General features: G+C 32.9%; 1 protein-coding gene across 1 annotated transcript in view; it reads left to right on the top strand.

Moving 5' to 3' along the window:
* The window catches only part of CNBD1 (cyclic nucleotide binding domain containing 1), a 345,001-nt gene that overhangs the window by 295,472 nt on the left and 22,578 nt on the right, over positions 1 to 26,951 (top strand). The window contains exon 11 of the mRNA XM_045560473.1: positions 378 to 445. Within this exon, the coding sequence (XP_045416429.1) occupies positions 378 to 445 (68 nt within the window). The remainder of the gene's footprint in view (positions 1 to 377; positions 446 to 26,951) is intronic.

The raw sequence follows: 26,951 nt of genomic DNA, 5'->3' as shown, positions 1-26,951 counted from the left end.
AAAAGCAAGTATATAGTATTTCAGCCTTTGTCATGGAAAGTGATTCTGCCAAGGGATAAGGGAATGACTTTAGGGTAAGCAACCAACAATATGTGCCACATGTTAAGTGCTAAACAATTTCCAATTTCTGATCATAAACTTGGAAATTGTACAAATTAGACTAAATAATTTATGCTAAATTTCTCTGGGATGATCTGGATGCCTATAAATATGAATTTAGAAAGAAATACTAATGAGTCAATTTTATTATTAGAGGAAACCCAATTTTGTCTGCTATTTTCAAATATTGGTAATGATAAGAATTAGCAACTTTTTTGATTTTTACTAATTTTAAATTTTTGATATTTTCAATATTTTCTTTCTTTTTTTTCATCTAGAATTAGACCCAGTGACCCAGAAACTTATGCTCCAAACAGCTAAACCAACTTTTGGCCATCTGACAGATGTAAGTAAAATGCTCAAGTTATAATAAATATTCACAGTAATTAAATGCAAGCATTTATTATGTTTTAGTGTCTAGTAACCTTCCTACTAAACTGATTGTAATATTATCTACTCCAGAAAACAATGGTCAAGGACATTTGTGAAAGTTCTTATTAATGATCCATCCACCTGCTTATGTGTTTTAATTTTACTTATGGTAATATTTTTGGTAACACGAATACTTATTACATACTCCAAAAATTTTCACACCCTGTCTTAGCAAAAGTATACCTGTGATAAGCCTTACCTAAAGAGTTCTGCATTTTTAAAGAGGAATGTAAACATTTCAACAGATATTTCAAAGGTTTTTTTTTTTTTTTAGTTTTAGCATGTCTATTTTATGTAACTAAAATATTACTTGTAGTTGCTACAAACACACCTTATACCAAACTTTATAAAATTTATAGTTATGACATGCCTGTAGAATACATAGAAGATTACTATATGTTAGTTCATGTTGCAATATTTAGTTAGCTTATGCTAGAATATTTAATAACTTATAAAAGAAATGTGATTACAAGTTTGAACAAATTGATGATATAATGAAGAAATGGAGTACATTTAAGTCAATAGCATCCCAGAGGGGTCCGAAGAAGCTCAGATGGTTTGATGGTATTGCTCTTCATGAAAAGAATGCAGAACCCAAATGAACTAAACATCCCAAAGGCCACATGTGTGAAGCGGATGTTTTAAAAGGTGGCAGACAGGCTGGGTGCGGTGGCTCACGCCTGTAATCCTAGCCCTCTGGGAGGCCGAGGCTGGTGGATTGCTTGAGGTCAGGAGTTCGAGACCAGCCTGAGCGAGACCCCGTCTCTACTAAAAATAGAAATAAATTATCTGGACAACTAAAAATATATATAGAAAAAATTAGCCGGGCATGGTGGCGCATGCCTGTAGTCCAAGCTACTCGGGAGGCTGAGGCAGTAGGATCACTTGAGCCCAGGAGTTTGAGGTTGCTGTGAGCTAGGCTGATGCCACGGCACTCACTCTAGCTGGGGCAACAAAGTGAGACTCTGTCTCAAAAAAAATAAAAAATAAAATAAAATAAAATAAAAAAGTAAAAGGTGGCAGACTATGATGTGTGACATGAGGAAATGGTAGAGAAGCCCACGGCAGAAGGAAATAGATTAGCCATTTAACCAAATAGGATCTTTAAGGACCAGAAATACCTACAGGGAGTTTTTAAAGACTAACTTGTTTATAGTGTGGTGCTAAATGCCAGCTCTCCCCTCTGCCTCCCAACAAAATCCTTAGTGAAATCCATATGATTCACTCTGATGCTGTCAGTGTTTCATAATGGCTGCATTTGAACACATGTTGAGTCTTCCTTTAAGACAAAAGTGTGGTGAGAACAGAAGTTTCCCCAAAGGACGCAACATCTGGGTTATATTTTGAGAACTCCTCTAGGATTTGTGAGTTAAGGTGCAGCTTTCAGCTGTATTTTGGATTAAATCATCATGATGAAAGTGAGACAATAGTGTTTCCTCATCATGATTGCTAAATGACACCATAATGGTGGTTGGTATAGGACCTCATAGAAGAGGGATGTTATGAGATGACCCCTTGAAAACATTAATGCTACCTGTTTGTAACAATAAAAATTGCATATTCCCTGAACTTAAGTTCTACCTACTGACCTCCACTGATACAAGTGGAGCTTTGTCTGATTCAACTGAGAGGGACAAGTCCAGAGTTGAGGGAAGATACTTTCTTTGCAGATAAGCAATCAGATTGGGATAGGAACACTACTCTGAAAGAAAATGTAGAGAAGAGTATCCTTGATCCCTTATTTTGGAGAGGAGTTTAAGCCAGGAGCCAATGGAGCACTGGTTATCAAGGTAAATCTTGGTGTTATCTTCACCTAGAGAAGATTTTTTTGGGTAGTGGTGGGGGTGGCAAGAGGACAAACACAGACAGATTTTTTTTTTGTAGGAAATATATCAGTGATAGAGAGAATGCTCTTCACCATGCTTGGTGGGGATAGAAAATGCTGGAAAGGGCTAACTAGCTGGAACTCCACCTTTCTGTGAAGAAATCTCGTTTATGCTTCTTAGGGGTCCACGTACCAAGCAACGTGATGTATCAGGAGAGCAGACATGTGAAAGGCAGTGGAAAAAGTGAAGTGAAGCCAGAAGAAAATCCTAGGTTGGAAGTGTTTCCAGAGAAATTTAGAAAAAAATAGACATTTCTAAATTTCTAATTAAATTCTTTCAAGTAATTTGCAGTGTCAGGTTTGAAGTAAACCCTCTGTTTTCCCTCAAAATCTTTAATTGCTCACTGATAATTTTGATGTGAATAGAATTTTTTTTTTTATGCTGAGTGGAAAAATATGCCAACTCCAACTTCCAGTTTGGGGAAGGCAAGAACAGATGCTGTATACTAAGCCAGCCACATCTGTGTTCAACCATGTATTTAATAGCAAAGGAAAAATAAAATGAAAAACACTTTATTCTGGCAATGTGTTAATGATCATGCAAGTGTTCATTTTTAATTCTGTATTTGTCACTATGTTGTTTGTGACAGTTCTCAAGCTGCTTTGAATTTTGCTTCTTCCGGGGCATCCATTCTGATACTTCACAAAAGTTAGCATTATTTTCTTCACTAATTCCGGCAGAGTCAAAATTAAATGAAGAGATCATAAATCTGCATAAAACACCTACTCGTATGTTTTATGCTCTTTTTTCCATGCTGATTACAATTTTTCCACAGACATGGAATTATTTTGACTAGTTTATAAAAGTGAGGAGTTCTAGACATAGCTCAGTTTTGCTGGTATACTTATTGGATGTTTAAATAGTCAAATTTTTATGTGTGGTGCCATCAGGAGCCAGCTTCATGAATAGGACCTCACTCCCCACTTACCTGCTCAAATGGTGTTTAATTCTCCTGTGTTTACTTCTCAAAATTTTATTGTTTTACATTTCACAATCAGTCTGCAATCAATTTGGAATTGACTGTGGTCTATGATGTGAATTTAAGGTTACTTTTTTCCGTATGAATATCTAATTTTCCCAGGCCCATGTATTGAAAAGATCATTCTCTACCCACTGACCTGCATTGCCACCATTGTTATAGATTAGGTGACTGCACATGTGTAAGTATATGTATTCTCTCTTTTATAAAATAGGTGCATTTGTCAATGCCTACATCAGTGCCATAATAACTTAAGTTTTGAGACTCTATATAAATTTTGATTATTTGGTAGAGTAAATCCACTTATTCTTTGTCAAGATTGTCTTATCAATTCTCTACTCCTCTGAATTTATAGTTAAATTTTAGAATCAATTGACTTGTCAATATCCACAAAATAACACGGAATTTTAAGTTTTTCATTTTGTCTTTCCTTTTCAGTAGTTTTGCTTTGGTGAGCTAAAATATTGGTTTGGTTTTATTTCTGCTTATTCTGTTTAGGTTTTAAAGATTTTCAAATCTGTGTGTTTATGTCTTTCATTAGTTTTGGAAAATTTTCAGCCTATATTTTATGAAATATTTCTCTGCCCCATTCTTTTTTCCCTCCTTTTAGGGTTCCATTTAAACATATGTGAGAAGTTTTCACTGTATGATCTTTTCTCCTACACATTTTTATGTATTTTGTACTCTTTTTATCTCTACTTCAGTTTACATATTTTTAATTGCCCTTCCTTCCAGTTTAATAATCCTATCTCTGCTATTTTTAATTTGCTGTAAATTTATCTATTGAATTTTTAATTTCCAGTTATATGGATGCCAACTACTACGTGATATTTTACATCTTTTATCCTTTTAGTCCACCTTTTTCACTATTTCCTTGAACATTTTAATCAAAGTTATTTTAAATTCCTGGTCTACCACTTTAATATCTGTATCATCTGTGCTTCAAGATATCTAATTGTCCTGTTTTTTCCTTTGTCTTCTGTCATATAGTCTTGCTTGTTGGTATGCTTGTTCAATTTTCAATTGAATACTAGTATTTTGTACAAAAACTATGCAGTGCAGAAACTGTTTAGTTTAATTAAGTCTCATTTTTAAATTTTTGTTGTTGCTGTGCTTTATTTTGAGATCTTAGTCATAAATTATTTACTTAGGCCAATGTCCAAAATAGTTTTTCCTGTATATTCTTCTAGAATTATTATGGCTTCAGGTCTTACATTTAATTCTTTAGTCCATCCTGAGTTACCTTTTGTATATCATGAGAGATAGGAATCCAGTTTCATTCCTTTGCACGTGGCTATCCAATTTTCTCAGCACTATTTATTGAACAGGGTGTCCTTTCCTCTGTTTTTGTCTGCTTTGTCAAAAATCAGTTGGATATAGGTGTATGGAAAGGAAATAATCAACAGAGTTAATAGATAACCTACAGAATAGGAGAAAATATTAGCACACTATACATCCTATAAAGGGCTAATATCCAGAATCTACAAAGAAATCAAACAAATCAGCAAGAAAAACAAAACAACAACAAAAAAAACCCATTAAAAAGTGGGTGAAAGATATGGACAGATTTTTTTTAAAAAGAAAATTAGACAATTGGCCAACATATGAAACATGAAACATATGAAACATATGAAAAAATGCTCAACATCACTAATCAGGGAAATGCAAATTAAAACCACAATGAGCTACCACTTTACCCTTGTCTGAATGGCCATCATTAAAAGGTCAAAAAACAATAGATGTTGGTGCAGATGCAGTGAAAAGGGAATGCTTATACACTCTTGGTGGAAATGTAAACTAATACAACCTCTGTGGTAAACACTAGGGAGATTCCTCAAGAACTAAAAGTAGACCTACCATTCAATCCAGCAATCCCACTACTGGGTATCTACCTAAAGGAAAAGAAGTCATTTTACGAAGAAAATAAAACAAAACAAACTGACTGCTTATTGCAGCACAAATCACAGTTGCAAAGATATGGAATCGACCTAACTGCCCGTCAACTGAGAAGTGAATAAAGAAAATGTGGTGTATATATACCATGGAGTACTACTCAGCTATAAAAACGAATGAAATAATGTCTTTTGCAGCAACTTGAATGAAACTGGAGGCCATATCCTAAGTGCCATATCTCATGAATGGAAAAACAAATATCATATGTTCTCACTTATAAGTGGGAGCTAAATGAAGGGTCTATATGTCATAAGTTGTATAATGGGCATTGAAAATTAAGAAGGGTGAGGGATTAAAATCCACTTATTAGGTATAATACACAGAATTCTGGTGACAGGTACACTAAGAGCCCTGACTTCAGCATTATATAATACAATTCATCCATGTAACACAAAACTCTTGTATTCCCTGAATATATTGGAATAAATGTGAAAGAAAAAAAAAAGAAAAAAGAAAAGAAAAAGAAGAAGCAGCATTCCAGCTGAAAAACAATTGTGTAGAATTCAACATTTTTTTACCAGGCAGATGAAGCAGAGGATTGATCACATTAATTAATAAGGAAAAACTGAGGCTGGATCACAAGTGTGGTAAGCCTCAGTCTATTTCTTCTTCATCCCTGTTACTCTGCACGGTTTTCAATGAAATTGGGAAACATCAGTTGGGCCCCACCTTGACAGTTCCTGAACTTGAATTTTTTCTCTTTAGGGAATACTGCTGAGAGCACAGTTTTTTTCCAATGGGTTTTGGCTTAACTTTTGAGCCCCTTGCCCTGCACAGATGTCTTGAGGGAACAATTGACCATGTGTTTGAGGTCCTTTAAAGTCCTTAATTTTGTCATTATGGACACAATAGACCACACAAAACTCAGCTGGTTTCTCTATCCCCCCATCTTGTCCCTCTGTCCAGGCAAATCCCTTGAGCAATATCAGCAAATAACTCTAAAGTAGTCAAATCAGTTCCACACTGATAGTTTGACTTCTCCGGAATACTGGGTCTTTATGATTTCATGAAATTAGCAGATCTCTGAAGCCTTTGAACACCAGATTTTCCCCCCAGCTTTTCTAATTATGCTCAGCAGGAGCAACAGACTGCTACAAACTAACCCACTCTTCCCAGAAGTGGAAGTTCAGAATAAAACCTGTTACCTAAATAATTTTTTTTTCATATTCTCTTTGGTCCTACCATTTTATCATGGTTGTCTTTCTAAAGAACATGCTCATTCAAAGTATGTTTTTTAGGAAGTGGTTGAGAGCATTTTTCCAAATGAATGGTTCAAGACTTCCTATGAACCCCTTCATATCTGAAACATTGAAGTAGAGTCTCCCCTGCACCTACATGTTTTCCACCACAGGAATAATTTTACACGAGACAACTTAACTATCATATCTTTTAAACATATATATTCTAAAATTGTGTCATGAGCATGAGATGGTAAAAAATTTTCTCTCACTTTATTCTTTACAGAAATGATAGACTTTAAGAAATGTATTTGACCACCATGATTTAGTAAATAAATGAGGCTCATGGTGAGCAATGGAAGTATGATAGATACATGAGTAACTGTTGATAGAATGTGCAAAATATGTTGTAGATACAGAATGAATGAAGGCCAGACTTTGAATTGGGGTTGACTCACTAAAGTTGAAAAAGGAGCAGAGTGAACTTTAAAAAAAAAAAAAAAATTTAAAACATTGTAAGTCAAGTTCAATATTTGACCAAACTAATAATGAATTTTATCCTCAGGATAGAATGTTATATTCAGAGAAACATATTAGGGAGAATAAAGCTAGGCTTCTTTTTCTTTTCTTTTTTTTATGTCAGAGTATAATGGGGGTACAAATATTTTGGTTACATAAATTGCTTTTGTACCATTTGAGTCAAAGTTATAAGTGTGCCCATCCCCCAGTTAGTGTGCACTGTACCCATTAGATGTGATTTTACCCATCCTCTCCTCCCTCCTCCCACCTGCTTGATTTCCAATGAATGTTATTTTCAAGTTATTTTTAAAATGGAAAAATATAGTCAGGACACTTTATAGCTGGTAAAAAGCCATTCTGTGATTACTCCTGAGCTAAATCAGGTTTTTAATAGAGCAGAACAATCAGATTTAATTTTTAAACATAAATATCAAAAATTTTACCCTAGATATTTAAGAAATGTGGTAAATGGGAAGGCAGAAGGAGAATTAAAAAGTTTCTTTTAATCTGGGCTTTCCCTGGTCCTTAGATTCACCTGTCAGTGAATATGTTACTTTCTGAAATTTTCTGAAAATCTCTATAAAAATACATATGTGTTGCATAAAAAAGGAATGGTTAAGTACACTTCAGAAAAGTCTATTTATAATGATTGTTGCAGTGTTTCCCGTTTTCACATGATAGTGTTGCCTAAAAAAAACCAATGGTTAAATACTCTTCAGAAAAGTCTATTTATAATGATTGTTGCAGTGTTTCCCATTTTCACATGATAGTGGTCAGGAGTACAGCAGTGGTGAGGAAGGGAACACACACAGACAGGAGAACACATGTGGCGCCAACTCTGTGCTCTTTACATTCCTCCCTTAACTGAGTGATTGACATTTAAAGACACAAAAGACAATGGGATAGCAAAATGGAGGAAGCTTGCAGGTATAATATTTCTTTACCCCATAAAGTATGTGGTATATGTTTCTTTTCCAGCTTCTTTTGGCATTTGATTGGGTGATAGTTACAGAGTAGATAGAACTTTAAAAGTGAAGAAAGGAATTATCTACAATTTCTAATGTTTTTTTCTAGTTAATCTATTCAAAACAAATATATGTGTCTCAATATGGACTACATAACAGGGGCACCTGTGGAACTTCGTGAAGTTGTATTTGCTCTCCCATTACCCTTTTCAGTTTCTTCTTCAGGATATTTGAAATGGATGTCAGATACATACATTTTTAAAAGTTTCATAAGAGATTATACTAAAATTCCCTTCAAACTTGGGAACATTTTCCAGGCATCAATCCCAAACTATTTTTTCAAAGAATCTTTGTTGTTTGGTTCTGAAATAAAAGCCAAACTAATTTTTAAGATCTTTAACTAAATCCAGGTTGACCTTTCAAGTGTATGTACTTTTCTTATCAGAGCCCTTATCTTCCAAAGGATGAAAATAATCCTATTCTAGTTCTGCTAGCTCTTAGAACAATTGGTTTTGTACTAGATGAGAAAAAAATAAAATAGTGATATTAGAAAAAGCTGCCAGGAAAAATAAACTGGAAATAATTGTCACTTATTCTCAGTCAGTAGTGAATCAGTGATTGAGAATTTTCTTTTTTTTTTTTTTTGTATAACAGAATTTTCTGAAAAATATTCTATAAAATTTTTATGAACAATATAGAAAAATGAAGCTAGTCTATAAATGATTGAATTTTTGTTGAAAGTGATGTTGGAGCTCCTTTTATTTATGTGCCCATATGAATACATGAACACACATGCATGCACACAGAGCAGTCCCTAAAACAAAGTGAACATATGAAACCTGCTGCTTTAGATAGTCTATTTCTGGGTTAAGCCATATTATCTGATAGTTGTGTCTATACAGATTTGATTGCTTTGGCTTTTGCTGAATTGTATTTTGTGTGATAGCACAGCCTAATCTAAAGATGTTATTACTAGAAATGTCAAAGCTCTTCTGACTTTACTGTACTGTATGTAATTTCCAATATTCTTTTCATTAAGACATATGGGACATGTTTTTACGTTTATAGTGCCAGGAATAGGTCTTCTGAATAACCACTTTGTTTTCGTTTCAAGGATACTATGACATATTAATGAATCATTGATCCTTCTTTTTGTTGACTACTAGAAAGCTTTGGGCTAAATGTGTGATCCATCTCCACCAGATGTCCAGGAACATTTGGCATGTTCTTAATGTACTCATCTCACTTCTGATAATCATCTCATTTTTCTATCCTTATTTTCCCTCTGTCCTAATTTTTTAGTCAGTCTTTATTTATTTCATTTTTCAGTGTTAGATATATTTTTATTAAAAAACCTATTTTAAGATACATCTTTTAACAGGCAAAAAAAAAAAAAAAAACTAAATCCAGATTGATTATCAACTATCACCAACCATCTAATTTAAATCTTTTTAACATTAATCAATATAACCAGAATGATGTAATTTTATAATGGTATTCTTTTGATTCCTAGTATGTTATTTATTTATGGTTCATATAAGACCATAAAGCAATATAAAAATAGCTTAGCTTATTGCAACAGAATTTTAGGGAGGGTGTTTGGTTTATTCATTTGCTTAATTTATGAGTTAATAATGTATGATAAAGGAGAGTGGACAGATAGAATAATTATACTATTAATAAATCAGAAATTATTTTAATTAAATAGATAAAACTAGATGGTTGTCTTTATATACCTATTTATAGATTCAATAGGCCAGTAGGTGATTTATCATTTAATATTGTCAATTTATTCTATTACGTTTCCAGTCCTAAATGTTATGATTGCAGTGGATCATCCATCCTGTGTAATACATGATTTTTAAATTTAGGTTTAAACTGAAATGTTCTCCAATAGAAATATAGATAAAAGCTAGAAACAGAGAAATTTTCCAAAGATCTAGTATGATCATCTTCGTATTTCTACCAAATAAACTATGAAAATAAAGCTTAAGAAGCGAAAAAACAAATGTTAGGTTACAATTTGAAAATTGTTCTGCTTCTAATTTGAACAAATGTTATGGTCTCAAAATTGTTCTTGATTTAATATGCTTTTCTTTTCATGCATAATTATTGTTGTGTTTTTAATCACAGTTTTCTGGAAGAAACAATAATATAAAACAAATTTTTAAAATGTGGCAATGATGTATGCCTTTAAAAACAAGTTTTCATGTTTTCTAAAGACATTTCACTTATTGCAATAATTATGTTTTGCATAAATAATTTAAAAACAATAGAGAGTATTTGAGATTCTCTATTATTTTAATAGGAGTTTTAATTTTGAAGGAAAACAAGAAAGCCATGCTCTTGAATTTACAATTAAACTATCATTTTTGTCATTTACTCATGTGTGTAGGGTACAATATATCATTGCTCATGAAATACACAAAGTACACATAGTGACTGTGAATTGGTCAATTCATGCCTGTAAATCGATGCATAATTAATGTTGTTAGACTTTTCCTATTGTACCCTTAAGCAAATCATGTACAAATGATAAAATCTATGTTTAACAAAATGATAGAGGAGTTTACCCAAGCTGTATTACTTACCTGTGTTGATAACCCCTAAAGAGCTAATGACCCCAAAATTTCCACCACAATTGTCTTAACTCTATATAGATGGAAAATAAACTCACCATATGAACTATTTCTCTTTTCCTTCCATAGATGTAAATAGACAGCCTAATATATGACACATTCTGCTGTTAGCCACACTGACTTAATTCAGTGCTTATCACTTCTGCATATGTGGTGACTTTCTAATGGTCGTGCATTTATTTTCAGGACCAAAGCTTTCAATTCTAAGGCAAGAAATATGATTTCCTACTTAAGAATAGGATTCTGTATTACTATCGTTATTTTCTTCATACCTTAGAGGATTAATGTTCTTATTTAGAGAGCTTAACAGAAAATCCAAAGTATTGACTTATTAAAGTTTACTTTCACATACTTTCAAATAGTGATAAATATTTAGCTATTTTAAGATCTGCCTTTAAACTAAAATGATTCACGAGTAAATTGCCTAATGACTCTTAGCACACAAGAGAGAGAAAAAGAGAGAATGAGAAAGACAGGAAGGAAAGAGAGAGTTTGAGAGATGAGCTGGTAGAGAAAGAATTTGCCAAGTTGATCTCATGACAGTGATACACATTCACTGAGTAGCAAGTATAGTAATCCTGGAAATTAGTATGCATAAAAATCAAAATACTAATCTGCCATGACTCCTGTTTGTACCATTTCATTCTTACAATGTGCTTGTAGATATTTACACTGAAGTATAAGAGTCATAGAGTAATATTGCATAGTTCTTGAGTGTATAGATCAATGAATTTGTATATAGTGGCAACAACCATGTAACCTCTACAAAGTTCATAATATAGGACCCTACCAGCACCCCAAAAGCCTCTCTCATTTCTACCTGCTATCATTGATCTCTCCCCAAAGGTAACAATTAGTCTAATTTTTCATCATAGTTTAACCTGTTCTTGAACTTCATATATATAGAATTATGTACTGTGCATTATTTTGTCATTGGCTTTGTCATCTTAATGTTATGTGTATGACATCTGTCAGTGCTGATGTGTGTAGCAGCTGTTAGGTTTTTTACATTGATGAATGGCAATCAATGGTAGTAATATTCTACTATTATGTGGTATGAATGCATACAATAGATTTTACCATGTATAAACATTTTAGTTTTCCTAAGTTAAGAATAATGTTATGGATCCTAGCTCCAGGAAATATGGAATAAACACACTCTTCCCTGTCTCTCTCCAGGAAACCAGCTGTAGAATCTGAGCAGAATGCACAAAGAAACTGTTGAACACTTTGAAAAGTCAATAGGTAGATTAGGGAAGATTAGAATTCAAAGTAATACGAAACTGGCAGTGAGTTTACCATTTTTCCCCCTTTATTATCCACATTGCTTGGCCCAGCAGGTGGGTACAATCTCAGAAGTACCAGGCAGAATGAGGTAGCTAATTCCCCAGCTTTTTGGCCAAAGACATGAGAAGCAGCAGAACAAGAAACCAGAAAAGTACTAGAGAGATAAATGAAATGAAAAAGCTCATGAAAGTAAACCCATAAATTTAAGACTTCCTAAGCACATGCAAAGATCTGTGCAAAGATCTCCTTAGCATTGAAAAAGACTTTAAGCACTGAGCCCGCAGGTATAGCACCATTCTTGCTGGCCATTGGATGGCACACATGGAGGACTGATATTAGAGCATTTCAAAGACTTTGAAAACTGAACTAACAGGGAATCACAGTCCATAGAAGGTGTGTTGGAGTTTGCAGCCTGATCTAACCAGGTCTATTGCCTGCTTTAACAAAAATGTCATCATTCTCAATAGAATTGAAATAAGACTTATTATAATTATAAAAATATAAAATAAATTTTAGTGTAAGAATATATGATAAAATTAAATTAAATATCCAAAATAAGAGCTATGTGTGTATATATATGTATAGGTATATATGTAGATTGATATAGATATATTGTATATATTGTATTGTATATTGTATAGATATAAAGTATCCAGCCATGTAACTGTATATACATAAAACCATATATATAAAAATGTATATGTGTTGGTGAATACAATCATGCCGTCTGTGGATAATGACAGACTTATTTATTCTTTTTATTTCTTATATTTTAAAATGTATTTTCCTAATTCATTATGCTGGCTTATACTTCTAATGCAATATAGAATACAAGTGATGATAGAACAGTTTCAATATTTCACCGTGTATGCTCCAAGTTTGTATGTGTATACTCTGGCAGGTCAATAAAATTCTCTACAATTCTGGTTTGCTAAGGGTTTTTATTGAATGAATGTTGAATTATACCAAATGTTCCACATTTATTGAGAGAAACATAATATTTGTGGTCATTCTTTAAAAATAAGATAATGATGTTTTTTCACATATTAAATCAACATTGTCCTACTTTAACAAAATCGATTTGGTATGATTTTGTTATAATACTGAGTGAGGTATAATAATTCCTTATTTCAAATTTTGGGATCTAAGTAAATAAGGGTGATGGTCCTGTAATTTTAATTTTTTTAATTTTTTAAATTTTGTATAAATGTTATACTGAATTCTTAAAATATTTTGAGAAGATTTTTTAAAAAAAAATTCCATTATAAGAAGAGTATATTTTAAAATGGCGTTATTTCTTTTAATTGTTGTAAAATTCACTTAAGAAGACAATTAGCCCTTGAGTCATAGATTATTTAATAAATATAAATTATTCATATTTAAAAATATCTTTTATTGTGAGTTTTAGTAAATTGTGTTTTTTAAAAAAATTTTCCATTTCATTTCAGTGCTTTTTGGCTTACATGTTGTAGTTGATGATTCAACTATAAGTCTTATTATTCTATTTTTGAAGGTAATGTTTATTCTTTTGTTTTAAAAGTCTTATTTATTTATTTATTTTATTGTTACGTAACAGTTGTAAATATTTTGGGAGGTATATGTGATATTTCGATACCTGTATACAATGTATAATGATGAAATTAGAGTAAGTGGGATATTACCACCTTAAGCATTTATCTTTTCTTTATGCTGGGAATATTGCAGTTCTTCTCTTCTAGTTATTTTGAAATATATAACAAATTATTGTTAACTCTAATTTTCCTACTTTTCTATCAAATACTAGAACTTATTCTTTCTATCAAACGGTATTTTTGTGCTCCTTTACTAACTTCCCTTTAACACCCCCTCTCATTCCCTTCCTAGCCTCTGGAAACCAATATTCCACTTTCTACTTCCACAAGATACACTATTTTAGTTCCCACATTTGAGTGAAAATATATAGTATTTGTCTTTCTGGGCCTGGCTTATTTCATTTAACATAATGTTGCTATCCATGTTGCTGCTAATGATGGGATTTCATTCTTTTTATGGTTGAATAATATTCCATTGTATAAACCTACCAAATTTTCATTATCCATTCATTTACTGATGCAGCAGTCCTTAACCTTTTTGGCACCAGGAACCGGTTTCATGGAATACAATTTTTCCCTGAATGGTGGGTGGGGTAGCAGGGTACCAGTCTGTAGCCTGAGGGTTGGAGACCACAACACTGATGGACATGTAGGTTGCCTTCATATCTTGGCTATTGTAAATAGTGCAGCAATAAATGTGGGAGTACAGATACCTCTTTGAAATATGGATTTCTTTTCTTTTGGTTATATACCCAGCAGCAGGAATACTGGATGTATTTTTAGATTTTTTAGGAACCTTCATACTGTTTTCTATAGTGGCTGTACTAATTTCCCTTCCCACCAAGAGTGTACTAGCATTCCTCTTTCTCCCCATCCTCTCCAACAGCTATTACCTTTTGACTTTTGATAAACACCATCCTACCAAATGTGAGGTGACATCACATCACAGTTTTGATTTCAATTTCCCTAATGATTAGTGATGTTGAGCATGTTTTCATATACTTGTTAGCTATTTCTACATCTCCTTTTAAGATATATCTATTCAGATCTTTTGTCCATTTTTAATTGGATTATTTGTTTTTTGCTATTGAGTTGTTTGAATTTCTTATATATTATAGTTATTAATCCCTTGTTGGTTGGGTAGTTTGCAAATATTTTCTCCTATTCTTTAAATTATCTCTTCACTTTCCTGATTGTTCCCCTGGCTATGCAGAATTTTTGTAGCTTGTTATAATCCCATTTGTCTATTTTGACCTCTGTTGCCTGTGCTTTTGAGATCTTACTCAAAAAATCTTTGCCCAGACCAATGTCTTGTAGCACTTCCCCAACGTTTTCTTTTAGTAGTTTCATAGTTTCAGGTCTTAGATTTAAATCTTTAAACCATTTTGAGTTGATTTTTGTATGTGGTGAAACATGTGGAACTAATTTTATTCTTCTGCAAATGGATATCCAGTTTTCCCAGAATCATTCATTAAAGAGAATGTCCTTTCCCTAATGTATGTTCTTGTCTCCTTTGTTGAAAATGACTTGGCTGTAAGTATGTGGATTGATTTCTGGGTTCACTGTTCTGTTCTCTTGGTCTATGTGTCTGTCTATATGCCAGTACCATGCTGTTTTCGTTACCATAGCTTTGTAGCATACTTTGAAATCAGGTAATATAATGTCTCCAGCTTTGCTCTGTTTGCTCAGGATTGCTTTAGTTATCAGGGGTCTTTTGTGGTTCCATACACATTTTAGGATTTTTTTCTATTTCTATAAGAACATCATTTATATTTGATTGCATTGAATCTGTAGATCACTTTGGGTAGTATAGATATTATTGGTAATAATTCATCCAATCCATGATCATGGGATATCTTTTCATTTCTTTGTGTGTCCTCTTCAATTTCTTTTGTCAGTGTTTTATTGTTTCCCTTGTAGAGATACTTCACTTTCTTGGTTAAATTTATTCATAGGTATTTTATTTTTTGTAGCTATTGTAAATGGGGTTGCTTTTTTAATTTCTTTTCAGATTGATCACTGTTAGCATATATAAACACTACTGCTTTTTAATGTTGATTTTTTTTGTCCTGTAGCTTTGCTGAATTTGTTTATTAGTCCTAAGAGTATTTTTGTGAAGTCTTTAGGTTTTTTAAAATATAAGATCATGTTGTCGGCAAAGAAGGATAATTTGACTTCTTTCTTTCTAATTTGGATTCCCTTTATTTTTTTTCTCTTAGCTAATTGCTCCATCTAGGACTTCCAGTAGTATATTGAATAGAAGTGGTGGAAGTGGATGTTCTTATCTTATCCCTGATCTTGGTGGAAAGGCTTTATTTTTCCCTGTTCAATATGATATTAGCTGTGGATTTGTCATATATGGCCTTTATCATGTTGAGTTATGCTCCTTCTATGTGTACTTTGTTGAGAGGTTTTATCATGAAGGGATGTTGAATTTTATCAAATGCTTTTTCAGCATCTACTGAAATGATCACATGGATTTTGTCCTTGATTCTGTTTATGTGATATATCATGTTTATTGATTTGCCTATGTTGAACCATCTTTGCATCAGTGGGATGCATCCCACTTGATCATACTAAGTGCTCTTTTTAATGTATTGTTGAATTCAGTTTGCTAGTATTTTGTTAGGCATTTTTGCAGCTATATTTATCAAGGACATTGGCCTTGTAGTTTTCTTTTTCTTTTCTTTTTTTTTTTTTTCCCCACATCCTCTGGTTTTGGTATCACTGTGATGCTGGCCTCAAAGAATGAGTCAGGGATAATTCTTTCCTCTTACATTTTTTGAAAGAGTTTGAATAGAATTAGTATTAGTTCTTTAAATGTTTGGTAGAATTCACCAGTGAAGGCCTCAGGTCCTGGGCTTTTTTTTTAATCAGAGATTTCTTATGCTTCAATCTCATTCCTCATTATTGATGTGTACAAGTTTTCCATTTGTTAATGTTGTAGTCTTGATAAGTTTTTATACCTACATAAATTATTTATAATCTATCTATATTTGTCTATAGATTTATCTATAGATAGATATTTATTGATGTCCAGAGATTCTTTAATCCATGACTTAATACTTTTGTTAGTATATGGAAATTCTCTGCCAGCAATTCTTCAAATACTTCTATTTTAATGTATATATATTTTTTCCTATTTGTGGGACTTTGGTAACAAGTATATTAGTCCTATTTAGTATGTTTCTATAAGGCTTATCCTCTTTTTTATATTTTTTATTTCATGTCTTCTATTTGCTACATCTTGGATATTTTCTATTGGTATGTCTTCCAGTTTACTAATCCATATTTTGCTCTTGCTAATTTTCTTTTAAATCCATATATTGAGTTCCATGATATTTATCTTTATGATTCCAATTTTCTGGTGTATTCTTTATATTTTTATCTATGAAATATTATAGCTATTTCAAAATCCATTTTAATAACAGTGTCTGGATTATCCACTGGGTTCTAAGTGTGATACTGTAATGTGTACTTATAAAAGAGAGGCAGAGGAAGATTTTAAAACAGAAGGGGAAGAGAATGATGATGTAATGATGGAAGCAGAGGGAAAAAAGACAATGTGATGTGGGGCCACAAACCAAGTAATAAAGAGAGCTCTCCTAGAGCCTAGAGAGCTCTCCTAGAATGCAGTCCTACTGATACCTTGATTTCAGTTTAAGGAAACTGATTTTGGACCTCTGGTCTCCTGGAATGTAAAGGCATAATTTTTCAATAAGTTTGTGGTAGTTTGTTACAGTAGTCATAAGAAATTAATAAAGGTATTTTTAATCAAATGTTGGATTGTGTATATAAAATATTATAGAGGCTCTGAAAGACATTATTTTGTTCCAGAGACAATTTAATCTTTTTTTTTTCTAATTGACAGAATGGTTATAGGAAGATAACCTTGATTTAATGAACACATTTGTTTTCAGATTGTTCTCTTCTAATATATAAACCTCTGGTGTCTCATTTCAAAGCCAGGGATTTTAACAAAGGCGTCTTCTCCTTCTTGGAGCTGTACATTCAATAAATAGACTCTGAAATTGTTCCAGACATGAGGGATAAATTTATTAAACTACAGTTATTTTCTTCAAGGAACTCAGAATTAGAGACAGACTTAAACATAATGTTAATACCTGTGATACAATAGCAACATTGGTCAGTTTTGTGGCAGTTGGGGAGATATTATGGAATGCCTTACATCCTCAAGTTTTTAATCTTTTCCCTACACTCTGAATTTTAAAATATTTACCTTTTCAGACTGTATTATAGGTAGTGGTGATGATGCAACCCAGTTCTAGCCAATCGAATATTTAGAGGTATTCTCTGTAGAGGGTTTGACTTCTAAAGAAACAGACGTCTTAGTAGCAAGAATTTTTGGCTTTTCCCATTCTTCTATCCTAGAACAGAGGCTATGACCATATTGTGATCATGCTATACGCAAAAAGATTTACTACATCAGTGAGTTGGAAAGCCAACCTACAGACTTCTTATATCTTTAATCCAATCAACTTTGCTTTTCTTTAAACTATTAAAGTAGAGTTAGAATGTATTCTTACTCACAACAAAGGGATAAGAGGTAATTTTGCAGGGAGATATTATAAAGAATTGTAAATACAGTGAATCTATATGAAGAATATACATATTATCTAAGCCTAGAAGAATGATGGCTATGTTAGAAAGATGGTTAAGTTATGAAGAAATATGGTGACCTATACTTGGAGCACCACATGAAACATTAACTTAGTGGAAAACAACAACAAAAACAACAACAATACAAGGTTGAAAGGGAGAGAACATGACAAATTTGTATGGAGAAGGAGGCTGGGGGTAATTTGGTGTCATGTTTTGCAAAGGGCTTGATTTTTATATATTTGGATTTCTTCCTAACATCACTAGGATGTCATTGGGATTTTTTAAATTAAGAATTTATATAATTTGTGCTTGAGACAAATAATTCATGTGGAAAATAGACTAAGAGTCTGAGTATAGGAAGGGTTTGATGCTGGTTAGCTGATTCAGGTATGCTTACTCCAGTGGCACCAAAACATTTATGTTAAAATGATGTAATAAAAATGTATCTCTCCAGCAATGGAATTCAAATATACCCTATAAACTTCCATATGACACGGGCCTTGGATATTTTTAGAGGAGCATCTATATCTATGTACAGTCACAAAGGATAAAATCAACTCCTGTTTGGAGTCCCAAGGCCTTTAGCCTGTTGTACTATTTTATTTTATCTTTTTCTCTTGACCTGACAGAGCTCCAGTTCATTGAACTTCTGGGCACAAAACAAGGGACATCTGTTCAGTTGAACTTTTTGTAATTGATATGTTAATTAAAAATGACTTTCGGCTTTTAGCATTTTGTTTATTTTTCATAATACATATGCCCTGTGCCATTTCACAATGGGTATTGGCTTATAAATATCAAATACAAATAAACAAAGCAAGCAATTCATTATTACTTTCAAACTTGAACTTCAAGTTGTACATGATGTAACTCTAAGTACTTTCTTTCACCTCTCTGTGGCCAGAATATTCTGGGATTTCCTCCAGAATAAAGATCAGCTCAGTGGGAATCATGCATCTGTCACATCTGGACTATCTCAATGGAGCCTAGTCAGTGTGCACAGAGGCCATGTGAAGGTTGCAGATTTCATAAAGTGTGGCAGCCTGCTTATATCTTGCAGCCAAAACCACAAGCATATTACCCAATTCCCTACTTTCTGATGCAGCATTCTGGTTCGTTATTTTTATTACTCACACCAACACCAATCACAAAATAATCAGGAAAAATTTAGGCCAGGCTGAAAACTATTCAGCAACCCTGGGGAATGCAGGAGAAAGGAGACCCCAGCCCTTCCTTTGGAATCATGGCTTTTAAACAAAGATGATATACAGGTTGTAAGAAAAAATAGTTGAGCTGCAAATAATAACAGAATATAACCACAGAACATCACAAAAACTACAATGAACTTGGCCTGACTATGCGCATAACCTGATGGGAGTTTTTGTTTTCTGCTTTCTGTCCCTATCCAGCTTCCAGGAGAGGGGTTTTCTTCCAGGGGAGCTGAACTTTAATTGTTATATATTATACAACAGGACATTGAAAAAAATGACAGTTGATTATATTTTATAGATATAGAGAAGTATAGATATAGGTATAGACATAGATATAGTATATGATCCAAAAGGGTTACATTTTACACTTTAAGATTAAACACAATAAACACAATATTTTATATTTCAGCATAGACACATATGTACTAGGGCCTCTCTGATAATACAAGTTTATAAATAATAATGCATATCAAGATGAAAAATAATGCAATTTAACATGATTAGAATACCAAAATTATGTATTTTTAACATAGAATTCTAATTCTAGCCATTACAATAAAGCAAATCTGAATTTGCCTATTCATTTAATTCTCATTGTAATAGCAAAAAGTACTTTATTGACTTGCAAATATAGCTAGTTTTAAAAATAAAACAAAAGATGGTATTTATGAGATTTAATTATGCTAAATTTAATAAAACATGACAAAAGGATATATTTTAAATGATTATAGTTTTGAAAAGATGAATATCAAATAAAACCAACTTACAATTCATTAATGTTATATTAAAATATCAAAAGCAGCCACTTTTTTGCCTAAGATTTTGTCTGTATACTTTTACAGACTTCTATAGAATACCTGCATTAAGAAAACCTTTGTCTTAAGTTCTGGTGGATAAAAGAACTGAAAATAAATCAGAAAATTTCATCCCTTTAGTGGATTTTGTAATCTATGTTAGGACAAAGTTACATAATACCTTAATGGAATGAGTAGTGGTAAAATTTCAGCCACCTTAACGTATGATAATGTTTTGTTTGCTTGCCTATGGCAGTATTATTCTTGATCATCAGCAAAGCTTCTGGTAACTTTACATATATTATTTTATTTATACTTTATGGCTATCCTATGATATAGAGAGGATTACTATTCCCATTTTATGGATGGAAAATCTGCAACTCAGGAGAATCATGAACTTAACCAAATGCCACACAGCTCATAGGGCTGGAAATGAAACTTAAAGCCGTACTTGTCTATCTGATTGTAGAGGCAATATTTTTAAGCTCCACAGATCCATTCTCTGTACTGTTTCCAGAGTGATCTGTTTAAATAAACAATTATAGTTATGCCAGCTTTTATGCTTTTCATTTTTCCAGTGACTACCCTTTGCTTCCAGAAGCAAATCTAAACCTTCTAACATGGTATACAAATAGATATGCTCCTGCCCATTTCTCCTACCCCTTTTCTCTCTTCACTGAACACTTTAAAAACCTTACCCTACCATACTGAATTCCTTGTAGTTGTATGTTGGTTTGTGCATCTGTGTATTTGCTCATGCTGCTTGCTTTGCCTTGAATATCCCTTTTTCCTTATTCAACTTATGATATATACTTATCCTTCAGAATAAATTCAAGTGTCACCTGATTCAGCAAGACATTGCTGACAGGTGAAGTTACTGATCACTTTCCCTATTTGCTTCTACATGATTCGATGCAAATATTTATTGGGATGCTTTAACTTGTGCATCTGTCTCCACTCTCATCAGACTATAAACTGAGCATGATTTTACATGTTTAGTTCTATTATTCTTTTGTATGGCACATAATAAACTACATAGTAAATGTTTATTAAATAAATAAATTTTAGAACACCCGACCCTGTGAAATAAAAATAATTAATGAATTAATTAATGACTCCCTTTAGAGACAAAAGAGGTATAACCCAGGAGGCTGGGTTATATATAGATAGATATATAAAAAACAACCAATGTTGCTTACAGATTACATTCAAGAAATGTTTGTAGATATGTTCAGAGGTCTTGTATAGATTTGGATAATGTAACTTCTAAGTGCCCTACCAATTCTAAAATCCATGCAATACATTCATATCCATGGCTTATAGGTTAAAGCCTAAGTGGCTTAGATAGTAAAAGCCCATTCATGATGCAGCTCCTGCCAAGTTCTCCAGGGTCTTCTGTCATCTACTCTCCTTTACTTTACGCTCCTCTAGTGCAAAATTGCATGAAATTTCCTGAATGCACCAACTTATTTCACACTTCTTTGCCTTTGCCTATATCGTATTCTCTCATCAGCCTGATAAATAAATTCATCTTCAAATCCTACCCATGTGAAACTTCCTCCCGGAAGCCTTTCCCAATGACTTCAGCACTTTCCTCTCCATGTCATCCACTTGCTGTGAAGGTTTTACTCTCTTTTATCTGCTCTATGCTGCTTTGGTCTCTTGCATGTAATTTATATTCATTTATCAGTTATTTATAATTATCTCTTCCTTCTACTAAAATGTAAGCTGCTGGGGGAAATGCTTCAGGATATTGGTTTGGACAAATATCTTTTTGATTCAGACCTCAAAAACACAGGCAACAAAATCAAAAGTAGGCAAATGAGATGACATCAATTTAAAAAGCTTTTGCACAGCAAAAGAAACAATCAACAAAGCGCGGAGACAACCTACAGAAAAGAGAAAATATTTTCAAACTACCCATCCAACAATGGATACATAACCAGACTATATAAGGGATTCAAATAACTCAATAGCAAAAAACCAAATAATCTCATTTAAAAATGAGCAAATGATCCAAACAGACACTTCAAAAAAAGAAGATATACAAGTGGCTAACAGGTGTTAAAAATGCTCAACAATACTAATTAAATTCAAATCAAAACCATAATGAGATGTTACCTCACATTTGGTAGGATGGCCTTTATCAAAGCGTCAAAAGATAGCAAGTGTTGGAGAGTATGGGAAGACAGGGGAATGCTAGGACATTGTTAGTGGGAATGTAAGTTAATAAGCCATTATGGAAAACAGCACATAGGTTCCTAAAAAAACTAAAAATAGATCTACCGTATGATCCAGCAATCTCATTTCTGGGTCTGTATTCAAGGAAAGGAAGTCTGTATTTCGAAGAGGTTTCTGCACTCCCTTGTTCATTGCAGCACTATTCATAACAGCCAAGATATGGAAACAACCTACATGTCCGTCAGCAGAGGAATAGATAAACAAAATTTGTTATAGGGACACAATGAGATATTATTCAGCCATAAAAAAAAAAAAAAGAAATCCTAACGTTAACACCAAACCTCTAATGGACAGAACCGGAAGTCATTATGTTAAATGAATAAGCCAAACACAGAAAGCCAAATATTACATATTTTTACTCAAATGTGGAAGCTGAAAACATTGATATCGTGGAGGTAGAAAGTAGAATGTTTATTGATTACCAGAACCTGGGAAGGGTGGAGGGGGGATGAAGAGAGGTTGGTTAACGGATACAAAAATGCAGTTTGACAGAAGGAACAAGTTCTAGTATTTGATAGCACAGTGGGGTGATAATAGTTAACAATAACTTACTGTATATTTTAAAATAACTAGAGGAGGACATTTAGAATGTTCCCAGCACAAAGAAATGTTACATGTTTCAGGTAATGGATATCCTAATTACCCTGATTTGATTATTACACATTGTATGTATGTATAAAATACCACTTATATCCCATACAGGTATTAATTAAAATTTAAAAATTTTAAAGATACATAAATAAAATGTAACCCACTTAGATACAGAAACAGTGTCTTCCTTGTCTTCCTCTTTACATCCTTAACTTCTATTAAGGTGTTAGGAAGAGGTGAACATAAGAGCCGACCTGGTCCAACTGTCAAATTGTGTAAATGGAGACTGATTGCTATAAAATTTAGAGTGCTATTTTTACACTAAAAATTAATTGATGTTTTATTTAGAACTGTCAAAGTACAAACCAGAACATTCTTTCAAGTGAAATGAATGCCCTAGTTCAAGTAATGCATTTATGTGTCAGTTCTGTATTTGCAAAAAAATAAAAGGCCCATAACTTAGAATACATATTCTCATAAGAATTAGCATTAAATTGGTTTTATTCTCTGTCTTGAACAAGAAAATCACATAATTCTTTCTCAAAATCTTTTCGTGTTTTTATGAATAATTGATTTGACAACATATCTTTAGAAACTTATATTTCTGTTATCAAACTTTCAACTTACATGTTCCTAGAACTTGTCAATGTCTGTCAGTGGTTCCCTGTAAAGTGCGAAGTGGGGCTGGATGTAGTTAGGAGGTAGGCATTTTTATTTCTATTTTATATATTTTTATATTTCTGAGACCTTTACAATAGATGCATTTATATTATTATTTTGGCAAAGAAAGAAATAAATAGCATATCTTGCTGAGCATGGTTCAACAACTGTCTACTTATTGAGTCCCTTAGAAAATATTTTATTATGAAGAAAATGGGTTTTGAAATAATTTGGGGTTGAAAAATGTTTTCTTTATAGATTGGCTTTATTACCCTTGTCTAGAGATACAGTTACCCTTTCCAGAATCATGATTCATAAGTTTCAAGGATACGGTACACAGACACCTGAAATAAAGACTAAGGTCCTCCTTGTTCCCTAATATTTCCTCCTTCAACAAGAAATAAAACATTTCTACCAGAAATATCCATGTACACAAATTACAATAAGCATATTATTCAATGGTCCAGATAAATTTTTCTGTTTTCCAATTCAAAATGGATTTGGAAATATAAACAGAACTGATCCGAATAAAATATGCTAATGTACTATTCTGCCTTCCATTCTACCTCCCGTTCTTTTTTAAGTCATCTGGAAAATTAGTGCAGGATTACCAGTTAATTTCTTCAATAATGTCTCTGTTCTCTTACGATTAATTTCTTAATTTAAATGTTTCAAAGCCACATTTCCAGTGATTGATAATATTTATTTTTAGCCTTGAATTTCTTTCTTTCTTCTCTATTGCTTAGGCCTTTCAGCATACCTTTTAGTCACTTGGATTTTTTAAAGTGTTTTTAATGTTTTTATGTGCAAAATGTTTTATTTTCAACTTATATTTTAACGCTAGCTTTGTTGAGTAAATAACCACACCTCCAATATTATATTAATGCTTTATTGCTCATTGTTGCAGACAAAAGGTTTGAAAACAAACTTGTTTTCTTTCCTGTGTTTTATTTTTCTCTTAAGTCTCTCTTGTTTATTCTCTCATTTATTATGAGGCAATTAGTTTCTAAATATTTCTAAATATTTAGAAACAAAAATATTTCTAAATATGAGTCCTTTGATGATGAAAGTGGGGCTCTTTTGTTATCATTACTTAACTCTTTGCAAAGTTTAGGAACAGTTCTTTGGTGCCTATCATGCATTCATTCATTCATTCATTTAACAAGTATTTATTAAATTCCTGTTATATTTAGATCAGTACTCTGAGTACAGGGGACACAGCAGGTGGCAAAACAGAGCAAGTGCCTGCAGTCTGGCAAAGGAAGTTGACAATAAGACATAAATAAATAATTTTGATCGTAATGAGCATTGTGGGGATAAATATAGCAGAGAGCCCAGGAAAGATGGAGTGTCCTAGACTGGGGGGTTCTGGCTTATAAAGTGTAGACATGGAAGGCCTTATGGTTATGCCAACATTGAGCAGAGTTCTGAAGAAATTGAGGGAATAAACCAAACATTATTTTAGGGAAGAGTGTTCCAGAAAGAAGGAACAACCATATGCAAAGGGTCACCTTTTACGTGACTCCAGAACATAGTAAACGAATTTAAGGGATAGAAAGATATCCAGTGTGGCTAGAGTGGAATGAACCTGGATGACAGTGGGAGAAGATGAATTCAGAAAGTAGTTGTGACATGTGGACACTTGGCCTTCATATTGCAAAGGCTCTAAGCTCTTTGTTACCTCCTTCGAGCACATGTGAAATGAATCTCAAAAATCCTCAATTTATTCTTCACGTTTTTAACTTTACTCTTATTCTTTTCATTTTATTTTCTTTGTACTTTTTAATGTGTCAAGATAAAACTTCAGTTCAATCTTATAGTTTACTGGATGAATCATCAATAATATCCAAGTTACTAGTCATTCAGTGCATTGAATTAAAAAATATGTAGTTATGTTTCTAATTTCTAAGAATGATATATTATCACATATAGCTATCTTGACCCATGAATTTTTTAGTTCTTCAATTTATTTCTATATTTGTAGATAAGGCTCTAGGTTGGTAGCTGGAGTGCTTATTTTCAACTCAGGTATAAACTTTCTACAAAATCAGGAAATACAGATTCTGCTTACAGGAGCCTTAGCGCTGCTGGTTTTGTGGGGAAAGTGGGCAGCAGGGGGAAGCTGTTGAGTTTGTTCTTGTCGTGGACTCTGGTTCTTTATTCTTCTGGGGGTCATCTATGCAGAGGGGTGGTGGCAGGTGGTGTTAAGTTCTGACGTGCCACCCTATTTCTCTGGCACAAAACCTACTCTGGATTTCTTCTGAATTAAAGTTCATCATTTATCAGTCTAATTGTGCAGTTACTTAACTTTTCCTGAAGACCCATGCAGAAGTCAGGACCCTGAGAATGAGGAAATATTCCCAGAAGCCACCTAAGATATTAATTAATTGGCTGATATCCCAAGCAAATATTTCTTTTTTAGGAAAAATATTATGTTTAATATATAATATTTATTTATGTGAGATTATTATTACCTTCATTTATCAGATTCTGTGTATGCTGTACTTTATACAACATCTTACTGGTCTGTCTGCTCTCCTTTCCAACCTTGCTATGGATTTCATTTTATTTTAATACTTTTTCTTCCATTTCAATGCAATTTGGGTGTGAAAAAATGGTGAGCACTTTTATTCTGCTAGCCGTGTCAAATTGCAGGAATCCCAATGAATATTTACCCCACCTAAAAATTATGTACCTGCTTCAGCTTAGTGTTCGTAAACAACAGATGAGGAACAATTAAGGAGGAACATTTGTGTACTGGCCACAGATTTCCTCTGGTTATGGTATTTACAGGAAATGTACACTTGACATTTCTTTAATAGTAAGTAGGTATATACATTTAAATGGCAAAGATTAACATATTGTTTTTCTTTGTTTTCCAGTTAACAAGTACTCATTCCTTCCTTTTTTATTTCAAAGTTTCTCATAAAAATAAGCAAATCAATTTATTTTTCTTCACAGCAGTAAAATATTAGTCAAATGTGTTAGTCTCTGAATGATGATAGAGCCTTATATTAGGCCTTGCCAACAAATACTATACACTTGAAACGGTATATTTTTTGGAAACTACAAGAATATTTCCCAAAGATCTCCCTACATTATCAAATGTAGGTACAGTTCTCAGAGGAGTAAAGTTCTTGGATAAGAGAACTTAAGAGATTTTTATTTTGTGTTACTTTGATCATCTTTTAAAAAAAATAAATTTGCTTGCAAGAGTTTAAAACAAACTCTTGCACTTAATTGCACATACAAATTTCTGATAATTCAGATCCTAATACCTATTTTGCTGTAGTATCATTCATACATATTTATATCCTGAGAAA

This window comes from Lemur catta, chromosome 9 (genome assembly GCF_020740605.2).
Source record: "Lemur catta isolate mLemCat1 chromosome 9, mLemCat1.pri, whole genome shotgun sequence".
NCBI classification, from domain to species: Eukaryota; Metazoa; Chordata; class Mammalia; order Primates; family Lemuridae; genus Lemur; species Lemur catta.
Note: the sequence above shows the minus strand (reverse complement) of the source record. Positions and strands in the feature narration are given on the sequence as shown.